Source organism: Protopterus annectens, chromosome 8.part0 (assembly GCF_019279795.1).
Source record: "Protopterus annectens isolate FY-2018-M chromosome 8.part0, PAN1.0, whole genome shotgun sequence".
Classification (NCBI taxonomy): Eukaryota; Metazoa; Chordata; order Ceratodontiformes; family Protopteridae; genus Protopterus; species Protopterus annectens.
The window spans coordinates 141,213,975-141,232,334 of record NC_056741.1 but is presented as its reverse complement, the minus strand read 5'-3'; the positions used below and the strand labels follow the sequence as shown (position 1 = coordinate 141,232,334).

General features: G+C 39.1%; 1 protein-coding gene across 1 annotated transcript in view; it reads right to left on the bottom strand.

The window, feature by feature from the left end:
* Positions 1 to 18,360, bottom strand: part of LOC122808164 (alpha-2-macroglobulin-like) — a 366,256-nt gene that overhangs the window by 103,668 nt on the left and 244,228 nt on the right. Inside the window, exons 5-6 of the mRNA XM_044079137.1 lie at positions 3,009 to 3,099; positions 2,364 to 2,435 (exon numbers count right to left, since the gene is read on the bottom strand). Coding sequence (XP_043935072.1) covers positions 2,364 to 2,435; positions 3,009 to 3,099 — 163 coding nt within the window. The remainder of the gene's footprint in view (positions 1 to 2,363; positions 2,436 to 3,008; positions 3,100 to 18,360) is intronic.

Sequence of the window (18,360 nt, the reverse complement as noted above, 5' to 3'; positions counted from 1 at the left end):
GTGATCTCTGCCTAACATACAAAGCTATGTCAAACCCAGAGCTGCTGGACATGCTCCACTTAAAGAAATCCCAATCCCTCCGAGCTACACGCTCTAGGGACCTAAACCTTGTCACCACAATAAACAGAATATGCCGGAGGGATAGATTCCTGTCCCAGAGACTTCCCATACTCTGAAATAAACTACCTATCTATATCAAACAAAGCTCCTCATTAGCACTCTTCAAGAAAAATCTTGATGATTGGATGGGAAATAGAAAATTCACCCCAGGGATCACCTCTGTGGCTCTGCTTGACAGTGGCACAGGAAAATAATTTTCTTGGGTGGCAAAAGCCAGGGTACCTTTTTAGCTGGGCTTGTATAGGCCCCAGGGCCGATAGCCTAGTACCTACCTATGAACCTATATTGTTTTGACATTGCTGGATTTATCTAAAGTTGCAGATGAAGTGCATGATAGAGAAGTTCATTACCTGTCATCCTATTCTCCACTCCATCACAGAGTAACCATTTCAAATTCTGAGGAATGCAAATGTGAACGTCAAAACAGCAGGACTGATTGTGTGAAAAGGGACTTTGTATGTGCTGTCTTCGACAGCAGCACCTTGAAATACTCCCATTACTCTCAAGTTCATTGATATGCAGACTGACCATTATTTAAGTAGTAGGATAATGTGGTTTGGGGGGAGTGGCTTTGTCCTGTAAAAAAAGATTTAAAAGGAGTACAGCAAGTTTTGACATTTACTGTACTCCTTTAGAAAATATTTTCTGCCTTTCTTTTGCTTTATTTTTGCAATCCTGGGACTTACAGTTACAGATCCTGATATTATAATAGGGATCCCCAACACTCCCGTTTAGACATGATGGGTCATACTCCCTTCTGGATGTTCTCACTCTCCATCACTTAGATTACTGATAAAATGTTAAGTGTTAGCAACAAAAGGACTACACACAAGGGAGAGATGAGTAAGTTGTATCCTACAGGAAAAGATAAACCAAGTTTGTTTATTTTACAGTCTAATGCTGATTGTAGCTGAAGGATTTTTTGTGCCTTACTATCTGATAATTAATTCTATAATTCTGTTTTGACTTTAACTACTGACCTGGAACTCCACAAATAAAATCACACATGGATACAACTGACAGATAAATATCTTACACTGTTTTAAGAAAGTCCTTCTGCATTGCATTGCTTATAAACAAAGGGATTGTGTCTAGATCTAGGGATGCCATTGTCTCTCTTTACTCCTCTGTCATTAGGCCAGTCATTGAGTATAATGCCCCCTTTGAAAAGTATCTGTCCAGACACCTGTAACAACTGGAATGTCCACAAAGATACCTTACTTACAGGGCCTAAACAACATGTCCTACATGGACAAAATAAAACCATGTCACTATACTCAGTATCCTACAGACTGCTAAGAGGTGACCTGTGTCTGATATATAATGCATCCTCTAACCCATTACTAATGGATGCACTGCACATTGGCAAGTCAAATGGCATCAGAAATACCCAGTCTATGGATCTAAATTTCTTCTGCAACATCAACAGACTTGTTTGGGGGGACAGGCATATCTCGCAGGGGATACCGCTGCTCTGGAAGAGATTCCCCATTCACATGAAACAAAGTTCATCCCTGTCCCTATTCAAACTCAACTTGGATCTATGGATGGTAAACAAAGAATTTACCCCAGGACTAGCCCTGTGTTACTAATGGACAGAGGCAGCTCCTAAATGCTTTTTCCCATGCATGGGTCCCCTCAAATTACCTATGGTATGATCCCAGTTATTCTCATTAGAATTAATATATAAATATTGACCATGAGACAGATAAGGCCAATTTGTAACCAAATAAGACAGTTTAATCTGAACATAAAAAGGGAAACTGGCTAGGCCTACAATGGCCTTCAAGGCTGCTAGCCTAGTACTTACCTATAAGCCTATGAGTGATACATGGAATAATGGATATAGAAGGAGACAGCAATATAGGAAGATTAACAAACAGAGAAGTTCATAAGGTCATAGGTTCTAACTAAGGTTACAGTCAAGAAGACCATTGAAACATTCAGCCATATCTTCCATTATTGGTGGTAGATTAATAGTTTTTCCCCTTAAGAAGATATGTCTGACAGTTGGACAGACAAAACCCAAATAGACACTAAGTAATTAATATGACATATAGCAAACAAAGAGTATAAGCTAATACTAATCACCAACATGAGTATTTTATTACCTTTTATTATATAATTCATATGCAGAAAAAGAAGACACATAATATGGAGCTCTCCTTTACTATATACCAGTCTTTACTGTGAGTCTGACAACTTCTAAAGAACATTTAGAAATCCTTAGGATACACACTTACCTCTTCTAGGTAGATGATGACTTCATGTGTCTTCACCTCTGTCCTCTGCACCACTGGGTTATCAGACTGAAGCTGAAAAATAACCATATTTAGATAGGAATTTAATGAAAAATATAAGGTATCTACTCAGCTTCCTTTTTTGTAAAAGGAGCAACATCTACTGAAGGAAACATAAGAAACACCATGTAGAATATCTGACTGGATGTTGGAAATTCAGATCTGTGAATACCAGCCTAAGTCTGGAATGATTTGCAGTAATATTTTCCTTGATGACCACAAACAATGAGAGCCTAAGAATATGGCTGGACTCCAGAAGACAACATGTGCCAAGAAATTGCAGGCCATCAATTGATAAATGAAAGTGCCAACCAGAGGAACTGCCAAATATGTATCTATTATTAGGCACAGATTGGCAGCAGCTGGTGAGATGATTTCTTTCAGAAATTCATTTGAAATAGAGGACTGGGATTGACTCAGTGCACCCTGTATATTATGCATGATTAAATCTCACTTTCCCCATCAAAGTTTACATACACTGCAGTGTGCAAACTAGTATATCTAAATAGAAATACACCTCTTTCTTTAGCTTTCTTTTATTTTAACCTTATTTGTTGACATTTAGACATTTCTTCAGCATTTACTTACCTTCTTAACTGATTTCTTGTCTGGGATGTAACCTGATAACATCTTCACCTCAATGATGGCCATATTAGAAACGTTCCGTTCACCAGTATAGCTGTGGAAATATCCAAAACACGCAATTAAAAAAAAAAAAGATATATATTATGACTTGCACCACCTCACATTAAAGCGGAGTACTATTATTCAGATTACTTTTTCTTTTTTTTTCTTGTTTCTTTTTCCCCTTTTCCTCTCTACACACACACACACACCCACACACACCCACACACACACACACACACACACACACACACACACACACACACACACACACACACTACAGCTGATCAAATATCAGCTTATCACATGTACCGGCTTTTTTTTCTATTCGAGATCTCGTTACAGTGGGGATCAGGGAATCTGCCATTTTGCCACTGTAGTGTGATCTCAGAGCTGGTATAAATAATTAGCAGGCCTTTCTGCAAAAAAAAAACATATTTTACTTTTTTTGTAGTTGTGGTCAATCACTTGCCATTCAATATTTTTAATTTTCAATATACTGGCATATATATGCAGACACACACACACATACAGACCACAAGAACTGCTCACATATCATTTGCTTGGACATGGACTTTGGGGTAGGTCTCAGATTCTAAATGATTCTTACAAAATTATAAAATATAAACACTGAAATCTCAGTTTCCCGAATTCTTTGAAAAACTTGGTTAGATAATAGTCTCATAAGGTTAAATGATAAAACTACTTTCACGAAATAAAATAGTAAAACTCTATTGTAAGGCCAGAATAAAAGATAAATAATAGTGAATTTTATATGAACATTATTTTTTTGTATTCCTAAGATATACAGACCATTTATTTTTCTTGAAGTTTGAACTTACATACTAGGAAATCATTCAGTTATCCAGGTTACACTTAAAAAGGGTCACGGATGTATTCTGCTTAGCTAGGTTTGAGATTTGGAATTAATTCTCCAGATAGTCTGGGCTCAAAAATGTAATTTTGTGGATGTGAGTAAACACAGCCTCTTTTTAGGAATGTTGGGAAAATTACAGGATTTAAAATAATGAATGGAAATCCTTGAGAATAACTAGTTTAATTCCAGACAAGTTTTATAAGCCTAGTTAGATCTGGATCAGGCCTGCAGTATGCAGAATGCAGATGAAACCACTCTCATGTAATTTTTGTATAGTTAACATACCTAAACTTAACCCAACAAAACTCTGGCATCGCAATCAAATATCCACTGCAGTTCTCATCAGTTGCACTCTTGAGGAAGGACCCCCTGATGTGGGCAGCCTTAGTCATAAAATATGTGGTATGGACACACTGTCAGGTGAAAATGTTTCTAAGTAGCAAGCTATGCTGGGCTATACAGCCTCCTTATCAGCTGGAAAAAAACATTGCTGTGGCAGAAATATTACTAGACAGATAAGTTGACCTTTTAAATTAAATTAAATTTCTGTCTGGTGGGCAGCAGAATGCATTTGTAGACTAAGTCTGTCTTTAGCAGGCAGCCATGTGCACAGCTCATGGTCAGATCATGTCTCCCGCCAAGCACCAAATATTGCAGGTGCATGAAACAGGACTATGATGTCCAGTGCACTGGCTATTACATGTCATGACAAGTGATTCAAAGTCATCATCTCTGTCCATGCCGAGCTGTTGTGGCTATATTTCACAAATACCTTCACCTGACCAAATTCCATATTGGGTGATATCACTGGTGGGAGTCCGAGTCCAAAGTAAAGCAAATAATGGCTGACCAAAGACTGGTTCCATTACCAATTCCCTGGCTTCCATACAAAGTTGGAAGATCAAGTCCATGGATTGTCCAAATCTAAGAACAGCAGTCGAAAATGCCTAAGTGAAGATGAGACTAAAAAAAAATACAAAAGCTCTGCTGTGATCAAATAGAGCTCAGTGTCAACCCAAGAATGGAAATAAAGCAAGACAGATCAATTGTTTGCCTTAACTTGGACCCCCTCAGCAAACATGCTAGATCACAGTAAGACTAACCTGGTTTACAAAACATACATATATACATGCATAAATAAATAAATACATCTAGAAGGTTCATTCACTAGATCAAGGTGGAGATTTATGCATGCAGAAACATACCAGGCAAGTGATGACAGATAAGATGGCAAGGCATACACACCTTTAAACAGAGAAACTTAAAGGTTTTTTCCACTCTTTTCAAGCACTTAATAGTGCTTACCCCCCAAATCAAGCAGCATTGTACATGCTAACCCTGGTGTAAGTTTGTGTCTACCCATCTAGTCATCAATACTAGCCTTAAAGGTAGCCAAATAAGTGCTTTGTTTGCCACATAATGCTAACTTATTCCATAGGCTAGGAATATATTTATTTAGGAACCTATCCCTTTGGCAAGTCTTGTTTATTTGTTGGTATAGATATAGGTCCTTAGTGCAGGTGTTTGTAGTGTCACTGGTCTTGTGAAGGATGTCAAGTAGGACTGGGTCTTTCATGACTTGAAAAGTGAGGAAACAGGACACCACATCAACCTGTGCTAAAAGTTTTAAGACCTTTACTATTGTTGGTTAGAAATCTTTGGGGCCTTTCCAGTTGCACAACGTGCTTGGATTTGTACATATCAAAGGGGTATTATATTCAGTGATAGGTCTAATAAGGGAAGAGTACAGTGGTAGGATGATTTATTTGGTTCTAGAAGATATTCCCTTGAAACTTAACTAGGCCAGATAGAAGGACTTTCTGACTGTGTTAGAAGCATTATGATTGACTAAGAGAGCTTTATCTACATAAGTACCTAGGTCTGTTATGAACATATCTGTCTGAAGAGGAGTACCATTTATAACATGTAAGATGGGCAAAACCTTTCTGCCAAACTCTACTATGCTGTAATTTTTTCATTTAGTTTGAGAGCATTTTTGATACATCATGTATGTGCATTTTCCAGCCCTTCTTTGAACTATTGAATATGAGTGGATGAATGGATAACAGTACTCAGTTTGCAGTTATCAGCAAACTTGGTCAACCACATGTCTGGGATATTGGCTTAGATGTCTGCAAAATAAATGCCAAACAGGAGAGGGCCTAGGATAATCCCTGTGGCACACCACTAGTTAAAATTTTACATTCAGAAAGAGAACCAGCAACTTTTACAACTTGGGATCTGTTGGATAGCCAATTTGTAATCCAGTTGACAATGTAAGGATGTACATTAAGATTATCTAATTTTTCAATAATACCAGCATGAGGAATAGTATTTGCAATGGTGATGGACAGGTTGACAGACAAGATCAGACAGGAGTCCCCGTGGACTATGATATTTGCAGATGACATTGTGATCTGTAGTGAGAGTAGGGAACAGGTGGAGGAGACCCTGGAGAGATGGAGATATGCTCTAGAGAGAAGAGGAATGAAGGACAGCAGGACTAAGACAGAATATATGTGTGTGAATGAGAGGGAGAATAGAGGAATGGTGAGGATGCAAGGAGTAGAGGTGGCAAAGGTGGATGAGCTTAAATACTTGGGATCAATAGCTCAGAGTAATGGTGAGTGTGGAAGAGAGGTGAAGAAGAGAGTACAGGCAGGATGGAGTGGGTGGAGAAGAGTGTCAAGAGTGATTTGTGACAGATGAGTACCAGTAAGAGTGAAAGGGAAGGTCTACAAGAGGGTAGTGAGACCAGCTTTGTTATATGGGTTGGAGACAGTGGCATTGACAAAAAGGCAGGAGTTAGATCTGAATGTGACAGTGTTAAAGATGTTAAGATTTGCACTGGGTGTGATGAGGGTGGACAGCATTAGCAATAAGTATATTAGAGGTTCAACCCATGTTGGAAGGTTTGGAGACAAAGCCAGAGAGGCAAGATTACATTGGTTTGGACATGTGCTGAGGAGGGATGCTGAGTATATTGGGAAAAAGATGCTAAGGATGAAGCTAGCAGGTAACAGGAAAAGAGGAAGGCCTAAGATAAGGTTTATGGATGTGGTGAGAGAGGACATGCAGGTGGTTGGTGTGACAGAGCAAGATGCAGAGGACAGGAAGAAATAGAAACAGATGATCCGCTGTGGCGACCCCTAACGGGAACAGCTGAAAGAAGATGATGATGACCAGCATGAGAAATAGTGTCAAATACCTTGACCAGTTCACGATAAGCAGTGTAGATAGAATGGTCACTGTCCACAGCCCCTGTAACCTTTTTAAAGAAGCTTACTGGGTTCAGAAGATAGGACCTGCCTTTAAAAAAACACACTGACTGAGATGTAGATGAGTTAATTCGACTACATCTGCATAAATGAATTATGTTATAAAACGCTCCAAGGATTTGTATATAAGGTTATTGAGGGTGATGGGTTTATAATTACCAATGTCTGTAGAAGGGCCGCCACTATGTAATGGAGTTACAGCAGCTGTTCTCCAAGCATCAGGAACATACCCTGTAGATGGCTGATGTTCAACAGTTTAAGTAGAGGCTGAGATAGTGCATACTTGACACTGATGAGAATTCAGCCTGAAATGTTGTCTGGTATCATGAAAATATTATTTTTAGCTTTTGACATGGATTCCAAGATTTAGGAGAAACAAAATTTTCAGGGAGAGTGGGGGATAACAGTGTGGGTAGGAGGGGTAAAGTTAGCACTAACTCTGATATACTAACTATATCCTTGGGGTCAGAATGGGTGAGATTACTATGGATGAGCTCAGTGTATTGTTGGACATTCCTTAATTCTCTGTAATAACTGGAGAAAGACTTGTAGTTTCCTTTGGAATCTATAGTGACCTTAATTTCATACTCTGCTTTACATTTTCTAATAGTGTTTTTAAGTTACTTACTGGTGTGTTTTGGTGCGGTCATGAGGTAGGGATCTGAGGATATTTTGTAACATTTTATTATTTTCCTTCTTTTGTTGTACAGTTTATTAATTAAGCAATAACCCACGCCTGGGTGTGGGTAATGCTGGATTTACCCACGGTTGGTGTGGTTTGGTCACGAGGGCAGAGCCTGAGTAGCCAAACAAAGACAACCGTGGGTAAATCCAGCATTACCCACACCCAGAAGTGGGTTATTGCTATTATACAATGGCATTATTTAAGGAAAAAAATACTTACTTTTCTTAAATAATGGCATTGTATAATGCCTCTGTGCTGCCCTTCTGCAGCTGTCTGGTATTCTGCGGCAGTTCTGATGCACTGTGCATGTGTATGCTTATGCAGTACATCAGAGCTGTGGGTGGAAGCAACGGAGAAAGCAAGATTTCCGTTGCTTTTTACAAAGTGTCTCGCTATGTTAAAGGAGTTTAACACAGCGAGACAGCTTTAAAAAAAGCAACGGAGAATCTCCGTTGCTTTTTACAAAGTGTCTCGCTATGTTAAACCCATTTAACATAGCGAGACAGCTTTAAAAAAAGCAACAGAGAAAGGAAGATCTCTGTTACTTTTTTTAAAGCTGTCTTGCTATGTTAAACTACTTTAACATAGCGAGACAGTGTCTAAAAAGCAACAGAGATCTTGCGTTCTCCGTTGCTGTACAAAAAAAAAAAAAGACTTATACTAATGGAAAAAGTCCGGGCGACCAGACCTTTTTCCATTAGTATAAGTCTGATTTACAATGTGCACGCTGACCAATCACCATGCACGTTTTGGAATATTAATGGGGGGGTCGTTGTATAATACAAGAGTTGCACCAGAGAGGGTTATTTCTGAATTTACAGTTACAGTTAGGGTGGACAGATACTGTCTTTTCTATGCAACTGTTCAGCTGATGGTAAAAGTTAGAGGTGAATGTGGCAGCCCCCGTAGTTGGGTCCATTTTTAAGGGATTCCTGGGAATTTTGCATAGCTGTTCTACAAGCTGAAGTAGGTTTGCCTTGAAGATGTGCCTAAAAATGGTCTCTTTGGTGGTGGGATGGTACCACTAGGCCTGGTAGAGAAGAAGACTGATTTGTGGTCAGATTTAATCACAGATGAGGAGATCCAGGATGGAGTGCAGGCAGGGGCTAGTTGGTAAGGACCAGTTCAAAGATATCAGAGCCTGTAGTTGGTAGTTTTACAATGTGCTCCACTGCACCGGTGTTCAGAAAACATTGAGCATTGCTATTTTTAGAGATGAAACTGTGCCGATCAATGTATGTGTAATGAAAGCCCTCTAGTATGAAAGTATTTGGTATGATATTTAATGCCTCAATGGTGTTGAGGTAATTTTAATGATCTTTAGATTGGGGATTTGTTGTTAGCAATGAAGTGATAGTTGGATTTATTCAGGGTGATTTGAATCTGCATGAGCTCCAGTTTAGGGCTCTTGTTATTCTGATGTGAAGTAATGGTATTTTAAACAAATATAGATTCTCCTCCAAGGGGCTGAAGGCATGATAGGTGCTAAATCCTGGTGTATAGGGAGTGCTGTCATTGTACTGAAACCACATCTCCACTATATAAATATGAATGTGTTTGAGCTGCAGGAGGACCTCAAGTTCTGGCATCTCTCTATTTAGACTTTTAGCATTGAGTAGTGCCATCTTGATACTGTCCAAATCTGAGGCTGAGTTTTCATGTAGGAATGTCTAGTAGGGTGAAGCGGCCTAAAAAAGGCACTATGGAGGCAGCAAATGCCTTAGCCAGTATGTGGAAGCCCTGGTATGACAGGTGTAAACCTTCTCTGATGAAATAGCAAGTCTTGTCTGCCATTTCATCCCAGGCTGACATATACTGGATCCCCTTAGAATGACAACAACTACTTAGCCAGTTCTTAAAGTGAATTATATTGTCTTAGTATCTATAGGCATCATTCTAGGTGAAGGCAAGATACTACACAACACCAGCATCTTTCCTGCCTTTAAAACTTGCATAGTAAGTTCCACCATGTTTCTCTGCATATTCCTCTGGGTGGAACGCTTCACTAAGTTGTAGTCATACTGGCTTGGCTTAAGGGACCTTAGGACCCTTGTAACATCACAGATCCTGAGACTGGACAAGCAGCCTGCAGCCATCCCATTCTTGTCCAGTCTAGTGAGTGAAGAGTCTACATGCCTAGCTACAGACTCACCTGTGACTAAACGTTTCTTTGTGTGAAAACAGACTTAGTGAGTCTTATGGGCTTAAGTCTACTTTCCTGATAACGCCAGGGAAAGGTTTGTGGATTTGCAGTGTGTATGAGTGGAGAAGGAGTAGTTGCTACCTTGCATGTTGGAGGTTTGGATATTTTGCAGTGAGTTTTAGGAGGCTTTGGCAAATTTTTGGTTATAGCCTAAGCATATGTTATAGGTCTAATTATATGGTGTGATTGATGTGGTGTTGTAGACATATGAGTTCCTGCAGATAAAGCTTCCAGATAGTTCTGTGAAGGATAAATGAGGAACAAATGTACAGTTCTCAGTTGCTCCAAAGACATTCATGAGGTATTGGTCATTCCATGGTTACCTGATTTAAGTCAAGAGCAGCACTGAAACATATTATAACTTCTTGGCTCATATTTCCAAGCCTTGTACTATGAATTACATGGACACCTGGTGGGAGAGCTGCAATTAGATGTGACCCACTGTTTTTAACCAGTCACATCACCATGATGAATGCTGGGTCAAATGTATAAAATACAGATAATTCCTGGTTTATTCCTAATCAGGCTAGCACAATGGATGAGGGCTCTAAGCTGTTAGCAAGCTGCTTCCTGTAGCCAAGAGTAGAGGGTTTGATCCCTTCCACCTCTGTTTGTCTGCTATATATATATATATATATATATATATATATATATATATATATATATATATATATATAAACTTGCACCAGGTAAAAAAGCCTGAGCCAAGGCATTATCAGGATACAAAGCAGGATAGTAATACTAATTTGCAAGGTACTGGCAGTAGACAGGGACAAACATTGTTAAGTTGGTGTTTTACCTGATGGTTGGGACTACTAACCTTTGTCCCCACCAGGGTTTCCAGGTCTGGACATGCAACAAAGGAAAAGCTTCCCACTACTTGCCTGATGATTCTTTGCAAGCCTCAGATTCTTATACCTGAAGAAGACTCTCGTAGTATAAAAAAAGTAAATACCTACTTTGCATTTCTGTTATTATTATTAGTAATGCAGTCAGTGAGGGTCACCATTACATAACCAGTCATTCATAAATAAGTAGGAATGATAAAAAAAAATATTCTCAACACTGTTACATTAAAGCAAGCTTCTGAGTAAGCAAACATTAGCTATCCACTCTATGTATCAGACAAAGATGCAATCTTAAGTCCCAGGAAAGGTGCAGAGGGCAGGGCACAGTCATCATCACTTGGACAGGATGGGATGGGGGTGTAGAGGGCAAGCCTAACACCAAAGAAGTGAGTGTTTGTGAGTAAGAAACACATTTATTTTTATTGTATTTATTTATTTTTATTTTACATTTGTCCGACTGGGCATAAAACCCTTTTTCAGCGGAGGCCCTGGGAGAAAAGCTCCATTGTTAGTAAACTATTTTGTTAGTAGAAAGAAAATTGTAAAATGCAATAAAGAAAAAATAGTAACAGACATTCATAGTTGCAAAACGACTAGAACAGAATAAATTGGTCAGGTGGGAGACAAGACCAATAATCTTGTATAATAATGCTTCTAGAAGACAGTTCTTACAGTAGTAGCAGGTAGTGACATTGTATACAATAAGAGTGCAATTATGATAGTCTTATATACAGGTAGCATAGCAAACTGAAGACTTAAAATCTGGCAGATATTAACAGTGAGAAAGAAAAAAAAACAACATAAAGTAGTCATATGGCTTAAATTCAATGCTCATTACATATGCAATTAAAATTTAAAATCAGCTAGTTCCATGGTTTAGGCTACCCATGCCTAGTACATGTGCAAGTCCAGGAATTGGTGAGGTGGGCTTTAATGGGATGCTTGAAGTTTTTTAAGCTAGTTATAGTTATAATTTCAAGTGGTAAGGCATTCCACAGTTTAGCAATGTAGTAGGGGTATAGAGAGTCACCTGAGCTATTTTTACTCCTGGTTATTTCAATTAGAGCTTTATTAGAGGATCTTAGTGGATGGGTACTTATATGGGGATTGAGGAGGCCTTGTAGAGCTGGTGTTTTATCGGGTTTATACTACATTTGGTGGGCAGTAGACAGATGTGTGAGAATGAGTTGGTGGGGTAATTCTAGCCAAGATAGTTGTCTTAGGGCCTTACAATGATGGGTTCTAGGAGGACAGCTAGTGGCAAATTTAGCTATCTTATTATAGCAGGCACCTAGCTTGCTTAGGTCTGATTTGGAGAGGTTGATAAGAATGGGCGAGGTGTATAGTAAAGTTGACAGAAGATGAGTTCTGGCTGTGGTTATTCTGGAGTTTGTGGTTAGGTAGTTTTTGCATCTGTATAAGGTACCTATTTTCTTGTATACTTTTTTTTACAGTCCGGGCAATGTGTAAGTCGAACTTCAGATTTTGATCAATAACAAAATCGAGAAGTTGGGTGGATGGTACTGGTTCAATCAAAGTCTTATTACTGGATGTGATGCTGAAATAAGTGGATTGGGTTTTGAATTTAGTGAAGTGGAAGAGCATGAGTTTAGTTTTATTTGTGTTCAAGATTAATTGGGCATCTGTCAACCATGATTCAATAGCACTGAAGGATGTTTGGGTTAAGTTCTGTAGTTCAGGTAGAGTTGGTGCAGGTCATATGACAGTGGAGTCATCGGCATACTGTATAAGGGTGGCTAGAGTTGTAGCATTATGGAGATTATTTGTAAACAAGTTAAAAAGGAGGGGGCCGAGAATAGACCCTTGAGGCACGCCCATAGTCACTGGTAGTAAGGGAGAAAGAGCTTTGTTCCACCGTATCACTTGTTGCCAATCTATGAGATAGTTCTGAAACCAGGCTAGAGTGGAATAGCTTAGGTTCAGTTTGGACAAGGCAGTCAGAAATTTGTTATGAGACACTCAATCAAAGGCTTTTGATAAGTCTAAAAAGATTGCTGATACTAGGTCACCTTCATTTCTAAGTTGACTGATGGTGTTAGTGAAGCTAATAAGGGCTGTGGTAGTACTATGGTAGGGGCAAAATCCATGCTGAGTATTTGTAACTAATTTATTGTCTAGGAGATGGTTAAGTATTTAGGTGTGAACACACCTTTCAAGAATTTTTGATAGAGGGGTTAGGACTGCAATGGGCCGATAGTTAGAGAAGTTGGCGGAGGGACCTACTTTGTGTACGGGTATGATGATTTATTCATTAAGTATACACTTGTCAGGGCTAGTAGCAAGAGCTGCAGTGTTTAGAGAGAGAGAGAGAGTGAGTGAGTGTGTGTGTGCGCGTGTGCACACGCGTGCATGTGGGGGGGTGGTGGTATGAGCAAGTTTTTTTTAATGTATGTGGGTCTGCATAAACACAATCAAGCACTGTGCTAGCATTACGTCCTGGCATTTTAGAGTTTCATGGCCCTGGCTAGAAGTCGGAGTGCTACCTGAATGTGAACTATGTCTGCTGGAAGAGTTCTCATCATGCCTACATCTAGGACCATGACCACATGTCTGGGTATGGACACCAGAATCACTGATGGAGCAGTGGAAGTATTGCCACTACAGGAGTGGATCTTGCATGGCTATGTCCACTAACAGCAGACAATGTAGCTGCTCTCTGGCCATGTGGATGCTGACCCTCCCTCAGCAGAAGTTTCCATTACAGACACTGCCCAATCCAGTGCATCATTTACCCTGTCCAAGGAGTCACCCACACAGTTCAGGTAGTCCCACATGTCTGAATGCATGTTTAGTACTCACACTATCTCTTCTAAGGTCCAGGTGGAATGTGCCTGTACCTCCATGACAGCTGAAGACATATTTCATGTGGCACCTACTGACGCGCCAACATCAGGAAGAGAGTGGACAGCAGGCCTTCTATGAGCACCTCTACTAATTTCCCTGTGTGGCACTTAGTCCTGATGATGGGTATAGTGAGACTCAACCAGCTCTGCATCTGGAGTAACCAAACAATACCAATCAACTTTGCCATCTTCAACATGCCCTATGTCTGAGGGCTCTGTGACATGGGCATGCATATTCATATTGATTGTGTCTGAAATAGGGGCAGTTGTTGTGTGAGCCACAACTTTGGTATCATGCTGTCCCTCTGCAGCACTCCTTGGACAGTACTGAGTTAAGAAATTCCACCTATCTCTGTGGCACAAGTTGTAAATGCAGAGAGATTAGAGAAAGAGGTTATACAAAGCAGGATTCTCATCCAGTTTACAAATATTTGTTTCAGACTGGATATAGAATAAATATTGACACCCAATGTATATGAAATAAAGAGTCTACTTTATTTCACTGAAAGCTCATTTCACTGAAACTCAGTTGCCTGTGCACAATTCACTGAAAGCTTATTTCACTGAAAACTCATTGGACTGAAACTCATTTCACTGAAAGTTATATATAGCCTTTTCTCCACTGTAGTGCAATCCTGGAGTTAGTATATAAAGTAAGGTGGGTATGGGGAGCACAGCCCCCCACATTGGGGAGTGTGGGGGGCATAGTTTGGTTATATATTGTCTTCTGGAAAGAGTTATTCATTGGACTTGTAAGTATCCATATCTATGGTTTTAAACATTTAAAATAGGTGGGGGCTATGCCACCCACACCACCAACCCCCCCTTACTTTATATACTAACTCCAGGATCGCACTGCAGTGGGGAAAAGGCCATATATAACTTTCATTGAATCAGTCAAATGAGTTTTCAGTGAAATGAGCTTTCAGTGAATTGTGCACAGGCAACTGAGTTTCAGTGAAATGAGCTTTCAGTGAAATGAAGTAGACCCGAAATAAACAGGCTATAAAGTCTGTGATAAATGCTAAAATTCTTACTTGTAGTCCATGTGAATTGATGTTACAAATGTCTTATTGTAAACTCACCTCTTCTCATTATTGATAACAATAGATGCTACGGATGTTGGAACATATGACATTTTGTAAAGTGTGTTAACACAAAAGCAGTACATGTATAATGTGAACATATGTGTTACACATGCTGGAGAACTTATCCATATCTCACAATTATTCATGACAGTAATACAATTTATTGTAAACTTCTGTGCCCTGAATAATTGTGTATACTCTAGCAAGAATGATGTCATGTCATTATCTGTGTGTCCCCTTTGTGAACAATTGCCATTACAGGAAATTCTGATGATGTGCATCCAAAATGCTGCTTGTGATGCGGCAAGCAGATGTGAAAAAATTGAATGTGTCATGTTAATGCTATAAGTGTTGTATTCCTTACTAGATATACTCTTTCATTGTATTAGTTTGAAATAGAATTTATTTGTATAAATGTTTTTATTTTTATTTTTTTTTGCATTTTGCATTTACTCGCTACTTGGCAGCATGCAAACACAGTTAACACCTGAAGGACAAAAGTGAAAATTTTAATTTAGGCTGCCTTCTGTAGTTCAAATGAGTCTGGCACCAGTATATGGCCTTCAGCACTCTGGACAGTACTGAGTGAAGAAACACTCCTGGAAGATACCTATCTCTGTGGCACCAGGTGTAAATGAAGTGAGCTTAGAGAAAAAGGACAGGTGCTGCAGGGTTTGAGTCCAGTTTACAGATAATTTTACTGGGGGGGGGTGAGGATAAATAGTGCCACTCATTTTGGTACACGAATGTGTTGTTATAACAACATGTGATATGCATGAGGTGAAATATGAAATTTTTAACATTGTGATAACAGAAAAGCATTATTATACAACGACCCCTCATTAATATTCAAAAACGTGCACGCTGATTGGTCAGCGTGCACGTTGTAAATCAGAGTTATAGTAATGGAAAAAGGTCCGGTCGCCCGGACTTTTACCATTACTATAACTCTTTTTTTACAGCAACGGAGAATGCAAGATCTCCGTTGCTTCACACTGTCTCGCTATGTTAAACTCCAATAACATAGCAAGACAGTTTGTAAAAATCAACGGAGATCTTGCTTTCTCTGTTGCTTTTTTCAAAACTGTCTCGCTATGTTAAATGGGTTTAACATAGCGAGACAGCGTTAAAAAAAGCAATGGAGATTCCGTTGCTTTTTTTAATGCCGTCTCACTATGTTAAACCCATTTAACATAGTGAAACAGTTTGTAAAAAGCAACGGAGATCTTGTTTTCTCAGTTGCTTTTGCCCACAGCTCTGATTTACTGCATAGGCATATGCATGCGCAGTACATCAGAACTGCCGCAGAATACCAGACAGCTGCGGAAGGGCAGCAAGGAGGCATTATACAATGCCATTATTTAAGAAAAGTAATTATTTTTTTTCTTAAATAATGTCATTGTATAATAGCAATAACCCACTTCTGGGTGTGGGTAATGCTGGATTTACCCACGGTTGGCTTTGTTTGGCCGCTCAGGCTTCGCCCTCATGACCAAACCACACCAACCATGGGTAAATCCAGCATTAGCCACACCCAGGCGTGGGTTATTGCTATAGCATGACATGTGGAAAACTGTATTAGATATAACGGATTACCTCAAAATATTTCCCAAGTAGTAATCCTAACAGACACACTAATCTCATTGGAAATGATGTCACTATTAATTGTTGTGTCAAAACTAATGTAATGTCAGCTGCTGTCTGTCCTCTTTGCCATTAGTTGGTATTACCTAAAGTCCTGATAATGTATCACAGAAGTGAAAGTTCTGTTGTGGCAAGGAGACGTGAAAAGGATGAATGTGAAATTGTAATAAACTACATGCTCTAGCAATTGCTAGATATTCCCTTTCATTATTTTACATTTCTTTTCAATTATTTCCAAATTTATTTGGTTAATTATTTAATGATGTTTTTTATATTTCCTTTTGCATGTGTTACCTTTCTCATACTGCCTTTATTTTTGCGTAACACTCGGCATTAAGCAAATACGGTTAACGATCGAAAAAATAATTACTATTTTCCATTTCTATTTCCACACGTAGGATTACTTGTAAAATCTATTGGTTTGTATTTTAAAACCTGCTGGGCCCATAGTCTTGAAGTTTAATTCACAGTTGTGTCAGGACTGTGTACTACTGCCATATTTGAGCCTTAGCCATTTATTATTGTTACTGATAAATTTCTGCATAGTTTGGTGCTTTAAACTGTAGTAGAAGTTCAATAGTGAGGGAATTGTTTCTGCTCCAGTTTGTGCTTCAGTGCTTTTATCTTCTGTTTATCATTTACCTGCTTAAAGTTACATTCTGTGTGCCCCATCCCCAGCTAACACATTAATGTTTCTAAGAGAGCTCCAATACTGGCTTTATTTGATTAGATGCCTCTCTAGGTAGCCTGCTATCTCCAGCACAGAGCTACCCCCCAGAGTCTTTTATTCAAGACTTGGAGATGTGTGGAACAGTGAATAACTTGCTTTTCTTCAAAAAGGAAACAGAATTATTTCAATTCTGCTGAAATATTTAAGTTACACTTATAGTAACCTGCATGATGACACTTTGTACTTTTCTACTTTTATCCATGTTAAAGCCAAAAAGGTTATCTGTTTGCATTTTTAGTTTGTTATGGGACATTAGTCTTATATTTTAATTTGCAGTTGTGGGAAGATTATGCTTCTACATTATTCTGCACTTCCATTTTCATAAGTAGGATTACTTGTAAAAGCTATCAGTTTGTATCTTAAACCTTGCTGGGCCCATAGTCTCCTAGTTTAGTTCACAGTTGTGGCAGGACTGTGTACCAATACCAGTTTTGAGCTATAATCATTTATTACTGCATTTTCCATAAACAGTGTTACTGGTAAATTTATCATAGTCTGGTGCCTTAAACTGTAGTAGACATTCAATAATGAAAGAATTCTGCCTGTTCCAGTTTATGCTTCAGTGCTTTTATATTCCATGTATCTTTTACTTGCTTAAAGTTGCATTCTGTGTCTGCCCCATACACCACTAACACATTAAGCTAAAGTTTCTGAAAGAGCTCTAGTACTGGCTTTGTTTGACTTGCTGCTTCTCTAGCTAGCGTGGCCCTAACCCTCCCACCCTTTTGCTGTGGTAGTTTTATAAGACTGTATCTCTGGCCTTCACCGTTATGGAAACCTGAGATCCCAAGATCCTCCCTCCCATTCTTTCATTGCTGTCTGTTGCACAATCGAAGTACTATTCCTTTCATTGTTTCCACAGATCAATGAAACTAAGTGCCCGTCCAACAAACCAGTACTGCTCTTGAGTAAACATCCTTTACTAAATATTGTCTCCTGCTAATTTTCCTAGAGCTCAGCAAACCTTGGTATCTTAGCCTGCATTACAGATGTGTTTTACCTGTATTCAGTGCCATCCAGGCAAAGTTAAGTACCTTTGATTGCTAAACCACACGTGCTGAAGTTATTTTGAGTGATTGCTACTGTTTCCTGCTTTTCT